At 39.6% G+C, this 10,719-nt stretch overlaps 2 protein-coding genes and 1 long non-coding RNA gene across 3 annotated transcripts in view; 2 read left to right on the top strand and 1 right to left on the bottom strand.

Moving 5' to 3' along the window:
- The window catches only part of LOC139618612 (uncharacterized), a 30,682-nt gene that overhangs the window by 19,463 nt on the left and 500 nt on the right, over positions 1 to 10,719 (bottom strand). The window contains exon 2 of the long non-coding RNA XR_011689758.1: positions 10,583 to 10,694. This is a non-coding gene — a long non-coding RNA (uncharacterized lncRNA). The remainder of the gene's footprint in view (positions 1 to 10,582; positions 10,695 to 10,719) is intronic.
- LOC139618608 (CD276 antigen-like) overlaps positions 1 to 10,719 on the top strand; it is a 56,356-nt gene that overhangs the window by 18,629 nt on the left and 27,008 nt on the right. The gene's annotated exons all lie outside the window — the stretch shown is intronic.
- On the top strand, positions 6,721 to 8,020 carry LOC139608998 (uncharacterized). The gene is made up of 2 exons (XM_071463191.1): positions 6,721 to 7,168; positions 7,428 to 8,020. The coding sequence occupies exons 1-2, from the start codon at positions 6,721 to 6,723 to the stop codon at positions 7,754 to 7,756; spliced, it is 777 nt and encodes a 258-aa protein (XP_071319292.1). The 3' UTR covers positions 7,757 to 8,020.

The raw sequence follows: 10,719 nt of genomic DNA on the forward strand, positions 1-10,719 counted from the left end.
AAGAAGAAATCCATCAGAGAGATAGCAGAAATGTTAGGAGTGGCCAAATCAACAGTTTGGTACATTCTGAGAAAAAAGAGTGCACTGGTGAGCTTGGGAACTCAAAAAGGCCTGGACGTCCACAGAAGACAACAGTGGTGGATAATCGCAGAATCCTTTCCATGGTGAAGAAAAACCCCTTCACAACATCCACTCAAGTGAAGAACACTCTCCAGGAAGTAGGTGTATCAGTATCTAAGTCTACCATAAAGAGAAGACTTCATGAGAGTAAATACAAAGGATTCACCACAAGGTGCAAACCATTAATCAGCCTCAAAAATAGAAAGGCCAGAATTGACTTTGCCGCTTCACAGTACAGATGGACAATGATCCAAAACATACTGCAAAAGCAATCCAGGAGTTTTTTAAAGCAAAGAAGTGGAATATTCTGCAATGGCCGAGTCAATCACCGGATCTCAACCCAATCGAGCATGCATTTCACTTGCTCAAGACAAAACTTAAGGCAGAAAGACCCACAAACAAGCAACAACTGAAGACAGCTGCAGTAAAGGCCTGGCTGAGCATCACAAAGGAGGAAACCCAGCGTTTGGTGATGTCCATGGGTTCCAGACTTCAGGCAGTCATTGCCTGCAAAGGATTCTCAACAAAATATTGAAAAGTAACATTTTACTAGGGTTATGTTTATTTGTCCAATTACTTTTGAGCCCCTGAAATGAGGAGCGTTTGTATAAAAATAGCTACAATTCCTACATGTTTAATCATATATTTTGTTCAACCCCTTGAATTAAACCTTAAAGTCTGCACTTCAATTCCGTTGTAGTTGTTTCATTTCAAATCCAATGTGGTGGCATGCTGAGCCCAAATCATGAAGATTGTGTCACCGTCCAAATATTTCTGGGCCTAACTGTATTACAGTTAAAATTACAACATAACAGTGGTACATGTCAGGTACATGTTGTTTATACAGAAAGAAAGTGTATTACATTTTACAAATTCATATGCTATATTTTACCAACAAGAAAATGTACAAATACAGTAAAATTATGTTAATATGAAGGGTTAAAAACATGTCTGTTTAGAGTTGAGTAGGTCTATATTTAACAATATATCAGTGGACTAGTAGTTAAATGTATTACCTATTTTATAGACTAAATCATGCAGTTTCTTTACAGTAACTTCTGGGTAGAAAACCACTCCTTCACTTTGGGCCACAACTCATGAATTCATATACATGCCGAATAGGATAAAATGATGATGATTAAATGTGATAATGATTTAAGCATTGTACTAAGTGTCATGAAAAAAGTTAAACTTATTCTACAACCCCAATCCATGAACATGAATTTGTAATTCAAGGGCACAGATTATGAATCCGGAGCACAGTTTAGAAATTGTACACAAAGATTTCTAAACCAATAGCACAGATTTACCCTAACCCCCCTTTTTTGCCCAGAAGTGTAAACATGGAGTATTTTTTTGTGGACAGATGCATGACAGATTTATAGTTATGTTCATAAATATTAGACAAAAAGGCTTCATCTGCCTGTAACAGCATATTGGAATTGATAGAAAACCCATTATTATAATTTTCTAATGTGTTGCCTCGATTTTCAAATTTCAATTGTAATTTGAGGGTAATTCCACATAAGGTGACAGGTAATTTAAGTGCAGCTATCTGTTCCATAACTATTCATCAGATCTTTATTTTGAATAAACACTATTAATCAGTTGTAAATAATTAAATGTGAAGTTTTAGTTTCTCCTTTTCCTGCTCTATTACAGAAATTTTACATTCCCGTGAAAATGACTGTTTGAATTTTGAACTTGATGAGCTCAAGCCTCCTCCACTCACTGAGCAGCAGAGTTTGTTTCTGTTCTTTAATTGGCCAACTCTATATTCATTCGTAACACTTAACGCTGCAACCAGCAGCTCTACATATAGCTTTCTCTGTCGGTTGGTTTGGTCAATCCACAAAAAATGTCTCCTCGCTTTGATAGCCACAGCTGTCGACCGGAGGGACTGAAATTTGAGATAAGGTTGAAGTGTGTGCACATAGTAGCCGCAACTTTGAATTCGTGCCTGTTTATTGCTGTTGTTAAGCTGTGTTTGTTCTACTTATGCAGCTTTTAAAGCTCATTTCTATCGTGTTCACAATGTGCCTAAACCCTGTGTTACTTCCGGAGCAGATTTTAAGTGTGCCATTTCTCTGTGTGGGCGTCAGTTTCACACAGTGAAAGATCTTATATCCCACTTAAAAGAGCATTTAGTGGAGGGTCGACCTGTGGCATGTCCAGTAACAGGTTGTAAAAATACGTTCACTGTGAAATCATCATTTAGTGCTCATATGTCTAGGAAACACAGAGCATGTTGGGTGGATGTTCAGAGAAACTGTTTCTCAGCCTTCTGCTGTCAATGCATGTGAAGATGCTCCCCAGAGCACAAATGATGCAACAACAAATGAAAGCCATGAATTTCCACAGGATTACAGTCAGACTTTTCTTAGGAATGTATGTTTATTCTACTTAAAACTGCAAGGGCAGCTTCTGCTTCCAGCTTCAACAATACAGATAACTGTCAAAGAGATGCAAAATATGCATGAGTTGGGACAGGATTACACTATAAGTAAACTATGTTCACTTTTAAAAAATGACCTGTGTCTAACAGATGATGCTTGCTAAAATCTGTGATTGTGTGAGGGATTCAGATCTGTTCTCTGTCTGTCACCAGGGACCACTGAGAACAACATATTTGAGAACTCAGACTTTCAAAAGGATGTTCAAATACATACAGCCTAAAAAAGTGAAATTAGGAAATAATGAAAATATGGCACAAAGGTTTGCTTACTATATACCTGTAAAACAAACTGTGATTAGCTTACTCGAATCAGATTTATGGAAGAAGTCTATGTCACAGCAGTCTTACAAAACACTCTCAGATGATTTTTGTGACATAAGTGATGGTCAAAACTTTAAGTCCAACTAGTTCTTCATTGACAATCCAGGATGCCTGAAGTTAATTCTGTATCAAGATGCTTTCGAAATTGTCAATCCCCTTGGCTCTGCTAAGAAAAAGCAAAAGTCTATTTTTCTGTGGCAAATTTGCCTGCTCATGTGCGGTTCAATACTTATCACATGTCCCTTGTTTTATTGTGTGGAGAAAATGACCTAAAATAATTTGAAATGGAATAACTTGGTTGAAGATGGTGAAACAATTAAAGGGGCTCTGTATTGTATTGCTGGTGATAATTTGGGGTCACCCAGCATTGGTGGGTTTACTGAAAACTTTAGTCATTCTGAGTACTTTTGCAGATACTGTGAAATCACATGAAGTGAGTTTCAGAGTGATGATCCAAATGAATGTGGTCCACAGCGCACCCCTGAAAGGTATGATTCTGCTATGAATCTGTGGTCTCTCACCTTGCTTAGGCCATGACATATTTGAGGGTGTGTTATCATATGATGATGCACTGTACTTGAAGTATTTCATTAAGAAAGAAAAAAGGTTGACATATTCACTTTTGAACTAGCGCATTAAGCAGTTTAAGTACAAAGGAGCTGTTGCTCTCACAAAGCCATGTGCTGTCAACTCTGAGGGGTTCAAGCTTTCGGGTCAAGCGCTTAAGGCTGCTGTCTGTATTAATTGGTGACAAAGTGCAAAATCCAGAAGATGATGTGTGGCAGTTAACTCTGCAGCTTAAAGATATTGTTGATATGATTTGTGCGCAAAAGATTTCGTTGTCCCAGGTAGCCTATCTTGACATTATAATCCAAGAATATTTGGAATCCAGAAGGTGTTTATTTCCTGAGACTCCACTAAAATCAAAACACCATTTCATGCGGCACTACCCAGCATTAATTTTGAAATTTGGACCCTTAATCAGAGTATGGACAATGTGTTTTGAAGGTAAACACAGCTACTTCAAGAGATGTGCTAGGCATTTGAAAAACTTTAAAAACATCTGCCTAACTTTATATGAAAGACATCAGATGTTTCAGGCATATCTCTCAGCTGACCCAGGCTGCAGTCAGCTTCTGCAAGTCAAAGACAGTTGTGCTTTTTACCCCAACCTTTACAGTGACACAATTAAACATGCAGTGAGAGGGTTTGGCTTTTCAGAACACAATACTAGTGTTTCCACAGACATACAGTTTAAAGGTACCTCATATAAAAAAGGGCATTTCCTTGTGTCAAAAAATGATGAGTCCATGGAGTTTGGAGAACTTCTCATGATTTTAATTCAGAATGATGCAGCTGTGTATTTTGTGATGGATGTACATAAAGCTGACTGTCATTCTGAATACCATCTGTACTCAGTGATCAGAATCAGAATCAGAATCAGAATCAGTTTTATTGCCAAGTATGTTTTCACATACAAGGAATTTTTTCTGGTGATTGGTGCAATTGATCAGCAACAGTGGGGCTCTCTAGCCTTGTTGATGAGGCTAATAGCAGATGGGAAGAAGCTATTTTTGTGGCGAGAGGTTTTGGTCCTGAAGGACCGCAGCCTCCTGCCAGAGGGGAGTGTCACAAAGAGTTTGTGTCCAGGGTGGGAGGAGTCAGCTGCAATCTTCCCTGCACGCCTCAGAGTCATTGAGGTGTACAGGTCCTGGAGGGACGGAAGATTGCAGCCAATCACCTTCTCAGCAGAGTGGATGATACGCTGCAGTCTGTTATTGTCCCTCTCCGTGGCAGCAGCATACCAGATGGTGATGGAGGAGGTGAGGATGGACTCAATGATGGAGGTGTAGAAGTTCACCATCATAGTCCTTGGCAGGTTGAACTTCTTCAATTGCCTCAGGAAATACATCCTCTGCTGAGCTTTTTTGATGAGGGAGCTGATGTTTAGCTCCCATTTGAGATCCTGTGTGATGGTGGTTCCCAAGAAGCGGAAATGCTCCACGGTAGCCACGGGGGAGTCACACAGGGTGATGGGGGTGGGTGGGGCTGGGCTCTTCCTGAAGTCCACTATCATTTCCACTGTCTTCAGAGCATTTAGCTCTAGGTTGTTCTGCCTGCACCAGGTCACCAGACGGTCAGTCTCCCACCTGTAGGCAGACTCATCGCCATCAGAGATGAGTCCAATGAGAGTGGTGTCGTCTGCAAACTTCAGGAGCTTGACAGACTGATGGCTGGAGGTGCAGGTGTTGGTGTACAGGGAGAAGAGCAGAGGAGAAAGAACGCAGCCTTGCGGGGATCCAGTGCTGATGGTCTGGGAGTCAGACACGTGCTTTCCTAGCTTCACGTGCTGCCTCCTGTCAGACAGGAAGTCGGTGATCCACCTGCAGGTGGAGTCAGGCACGCTCAGCTGGGAGAGCTTGTCCTGCAGCAGAGCCGGGATGATGGTGTTGAAGGCAGAGCTGAAGTCCACAAACAGGATCCTGGCATAGGTCCCTGAGGAGTCCAGGTGCTGGAGGATGAAGTGGAGAGCCATGTTGACGGCGTCATCTACAGACCTGTTGGCTCTGTAGGCGAACTGCAGGGGGTCCAGGAGTGGGTCAGTGATGGATTTGAGGTGGGACAGGACAAGGCGCTCAAATGATGACGAAAACATGAAAAGATGAAACAGAGTACAAGGTTGCAGTGTCTTAGCATTAACGACTTGGTAGATTTTTATCCGTTTCCATCATACATTGTTAACGGGCACCAAGTCATTCCACTGAAACACAGTGTGTTGTCAAAATAAACATGATCTTGGCCTTTTGTGGATTAAAAAAATGAAAACTACACAAAAAATGCAAATGTATGCATAGTAAAAGATAAAATACTATTTGAAGAATATGACAGTGACAGCAGTTTTTCCCTTTTAAATGTACAGGAATAAAAAGTATAAATCCTCACTGACATTATATATTCAATCTGTAACAATATATTGTCCAAATAAAGGTGATCTTGGTCACTGGTAGAGAAAGTATACTAAAATGCACATGTATAATTAGTAAAAATGCAAATATTTTATTTGAGAAATATAAAAGGAACAGTTTTTTCTTTACAAGTACAGAAATAAAGTGTTAATCTTTTCTCAATTATATACTATAGAATATATAGAATTGGTTCTTATCTCTTATCTGTATATTTACATTGTTGCTTGGCTAAGAGTCTCATTACTTCTTGCTTCTTGAAAACAAATGTCATTCTTCCTAAATTCCAGAAAGTACTGACATGGAGCAAACATTTCTACAGACCGCCATCACTGAGGTTTTGCCTAACCTTCCAGAGATGGCAAAGGATATTCTAGAAGAGCATATAATGTCCCTTGGGGTTGAGACATATGATGATTTTCAGTTTATTGAAGAGGCGGATCTGCTGTCAGTGTTGATGCCAATTCAAACCTGTAAAGTCATTGCTGCTTGGAGATGCAAGTCAAGTTTTGCAGTACAGAATGCAACCAGTGCCCAAAGTAGCATGCATAAAAGATCAATTGGAAATATAGAAGTGTTCATATTGTGGTCCTGATAACACTGTGTGTGGTGTTTATTTGTTTATTTGTTTGCAGGCCAGACTCCGGAAACCATGAACTCATCTGTTGTTGATTCACCAGGACCTCCAGCATCTTTGGAGTCTATTTCACACAGAAGTTCATCTTCAGTCTCTTCCAACAGCCACCAAAGTCCTGATGTAGACTGGGTGGACACCTTTATGATACCATGGGATAAGTTCCCAAAAGAACTGATGCAGTCATTGGAGAGAGGAAATGGCCAAGTCCACAAATGAGAAGGGAGATGGTCTATATCGTTGTGTATGAGATGATGCGAAAAAGTTCTTGCCTAAGTAAAAGGGACTCCACTGAAGTTGCCAAAAAGATGGTGGCAAAATATCCAAAATCTCTCCAAGACATAATAGAGGGGGACGTGATTGGGCCCGGGTATCACTCTCTAGTCAAACACCTGCAAAATAGGGTAGAGAATGTGAGGCAATCTACAACCCCAAAAATAAGAAAACGAAAGCATTGCACTGATGAGTCTGATACAGACGAAGTCCCTCCAGAACAGAGAGCAGCAATCCAGGACACCTATGGGTGCATTAACTGGGATTTAAAAGTCCTGCCCCTTGGAGAAACCCCAGAGAGCCAGGAGGAAAAGAAAGAAAAACTGAAGATGATGAATCAGCAAACTGAAGCAAATCCAGAGGAGGTCAAACTTCTAATGAAATTGACTTTCTACACACAGCGTAAACAAGTCAACCAGGGGGAAAATATTAAATACCTTCTGGAAGAGTGGCCGTTTTTGTTTGACAAGCTTGGCATGGCAGTCCACTTCAAGGAACTTACTTGAATTGGGCTCAAACAAACTTTCACACAGAATGTGGATCTAAAGGGGAAATGGCTCCTTAACTACATGAACACTGTTTGTGTGAACAAGAGCAGAAAGTTCCTACAGTGTAACAAAGTTGTAAGTGATGAGGGGAGAGCTGAGTGGTGTCTCTGAAGATGTCAAAGAGATGGTGCTGCTTCTGCTGTCCTACTTTGACGAGAAGGAAGAGGCGATGTTCTGTTATGTGGAGGACACATGCCTGGCTGGGGAAGTACAGATGGACCAAGTTCACTTGACTCCCACCATTGTTGTGTGTGGTAAGTTAACATTTTTGTCTTGGTCTTTCTTTCATTCTCTCTGTATTTCTCTATTCCTTTTCTTTCTTTCTTCTGTGTATTTGGACACAATTCAGGTTGTGGAATGTTTTTTGTTACTGTATGCTCTTGAGGTCATTTCTCTCCCAACCTGCAAATACACTTTTCTCTGTTTTGACGTTAGGCAATGAAACTTTAAACAACATACTGCTGAAATAGTTTGTGAAATGTTTCAGGAACTCAAGTCTTGTTTTAAATTTGTTTGAATTATGTTTGGTTGTTTGTGTTGTCCCACACCCACAATTCTTTTTTTTAGGACGATCCTGCTGTTCTGCAGGGCGGTTCATGCTGAGTGTGGATGGAAACATTGTACAGGAAAACATCCTCTCCTTCATTTGTGCCTGTGTATGATGTTTGGGAGCTACCATTGCTTCAACATCCATTACCCATCACAGCTGGCATCAACCCTAGAGTTTCTGTAGAGGTGTGTCTATTTGGCTTTGATTGGCTTTATCCAACGTTTTCACTTTATTGAACTCAAACAAATCAAAAGTAGCTGCTGCAGTGACTTGGGGATTAGGGGCCTTATCATTTTACCCTTTTCTCTTTTAAGTGCCTTTACAGCTTGAAGAAAAAATGATTGATGTGAATCTTTTTGTCGTTAATGAAGCCATCATTATTAATACAGTGGTCTGTTTTTCATCTATCTCCACAGGTGTTTTTTCTCCATCAACCCGGAGAAGGGCACTAAAGTGGAGAAGACAAATACATCCCGCCTTCACGTGAACCCGAGAGTCCTTGCCCTGATTCAGGAACTTTCCGATCATGAGTGGCGAGATGTCTGAATATGGACTTAACTCAGTAAGCGTCATGGCTCAGCTCATTATCAGCTCAGTTCTTTAAGCATAACAAGCATCAGTTTCTGATAAAATTGTTAGTTTGTATTCAGTAGTTAGTGAGTTTTATTGTATTTGTTTCTTTCATGTAAAACCCAAAGGTCACACACATATTGGTTGTGGTATGTCTTGTTCTGTTTTGTACTGAGCAGTTCATTTTACACTCTGTCTACATGAACATACTGTGAGTCAGTGGTTTTTTGCAAAAAAGGGGGAAAAAGCTATGAAAGATTTTTGTTGGTACTTTATATTTTTGGTTAAAGTTATGCACTTGCAGTTGCACAAAATGCCATCACACATACATACATGATGGGAAAGTAAGCAGCTGCACATAAAGGTGCAGAGAAATCACACACACACTCTTTTAGCAGAGAGTTAGGATTATGGAGGGCCTGGGGTTCTCAGCCCTGTCACTCCTTTTCAGAGGAGAGAGGCTGTTACTAAATCGTGTTTTCTATTTGAATGTTTGTAAAGTACATATGAGTAAAATGTATGTTGGAAATGACAGAGGTTTTTGTTCACTGCTGTTAGGTTAATACATTCTTGGAAAGGAAAGTTATTGGATTTTAAAAAAAGTTTTAGTAAAGTTGTTCTTGAGATATCAAGCTTTGCTTTTCAATTTTTAAACGCTTAATCTGTGTACACTGGGTTACTTTTTTCACATTTTTGGTAAAAGTCAAACATCTATAAGAAGGCAGTGCAGTTTAAATGAAATCTAATCATCCAATAGTCTTACAGTATTGTAGAGAAACAATTTCTATTTTTCACAGAGTAATAATCCTAGCAGCTGATTAAAATACATTTTTACAGTTAAATTTTAGATTAATATTAGATAGGAGTCATTGAACAGGGTTTTATGCCTTTAAATTGTAATTTACATTTTACAGAAAATTAAATGTTAGTATTTAGATGTAAAAACTGTAAAAACTTGTAATTAATTCTGCAAAATCTGTTGTTTTTATGGAAAGAAACTGGCAGCTGTGGTTGCCAGAATAATTTTTTTTTAAATATGGTAAAAATGTAAACACCTTTACAAAACAACTTGTAAATTTTACATCTTAAAACTGTAGTAATTCACAAAAAATACATTATAAATTTGTAGATTTAACAGCCCCTTTCTACTAATTTAACAGTATCATGCTGCTTTTATACTAATTATTTCAGGAAAATGTACATGCAGTTATCGCTTATTGTACATTGAATCCCAGTAAAATTTACAAGTTGTTCTGTAGAGTTGTTTACAATTGTACTGTATTTTTAACAGAATGAATCTGGCAACCACAGCTGCCAGTTTTTTTCAGTAAAAACAACGGGATTTTTTTACATGATGTTTTCACAGCAGCTGCTGATTTGGAATGAGCCAGACAGGAATTCACCATCCTTATTCCAAAGCTGAACCATTGTACTTCTCAGGAACGAGCACAGAATGAAAGAGCTGGAGCACAACAATACACTCACAGCTTTCAGCGTTCAAATACACGAATGTGTCAACTGCTTATTATTATATGTTCATATGTATAGAAATTACAATAAATACGAATAGCACGAATATCTGATGATCATTTTTTATTTATTATTTGCAGAATTCAAACTTCAATGAAAAATGGAAGTAATACTGAATATAAGAATAAAAATAGAACAAGTAAAACTTGGTTTGATGCCCTGATGATGATGCACGTGCAGGTTTGTGAGTACTTGTGGTGCTGTATTTCCATTCCAGAGGGCCAGGAAGGAAACTTAGATGCCAGGTATGAAACCTGTGTAATGCGCTTGGGGATCAGGGGCCTTGTCCCTGATGCGCCAAACGAAGCAACTGGGGATGACAAGTCAGTTTCCCTGCTCTAAAGAACCATGCTGCCAAAAAATATAATGTCTATAAGCAGCATAACGGTTCTCCCGACTGTCATCCCCAGGCTCCCTAACTTGGCCTCGTACTGTCACGTCCTCCTGGTACTGCCTGTGAAGACGAAAAAACCTTCTTCAAGGCAGCATTGGGAGAAGTGAGGTAGTCAGCTTACATAGTTCACTGGTTCCTGACCACAGCATTTCCTCTCCTGGTCCATAGACATCTCCCTACAGTTACCACAAGTTCACCATGTCCAGCAGACAGAGCTGGAGCACCTTGCCTGCGCTGATGCATCATCAAGTCTTCAAAAAGTAGCCCTGGCTGCCTCTCCAGGAGCTGGGAGGTGAGCTCCCTGTGCTCCTCCACAGTCATCTCTTGAAGAAGTCTCTAAAGAAACAACAAACAAGGAAAG

The sequence above is a fragment of the Trachinotus anak genome, unplaced genomic scaffold (assembly GCF_046630095.1).
Source record: "Trachinotus anak isolate AG129_WGS33_773 ecotype Australia unplaced genomic scaffold, CSIRO_AGI_Tana_v1 ptg000003l, whole genome shotgun sequence".
Lineage (NCBI taxonomy): Eukaryota > Metazoa > Chordata > Actinopteri > Carangiformes > Carangidae > Trachinotus > Trachinotus anak.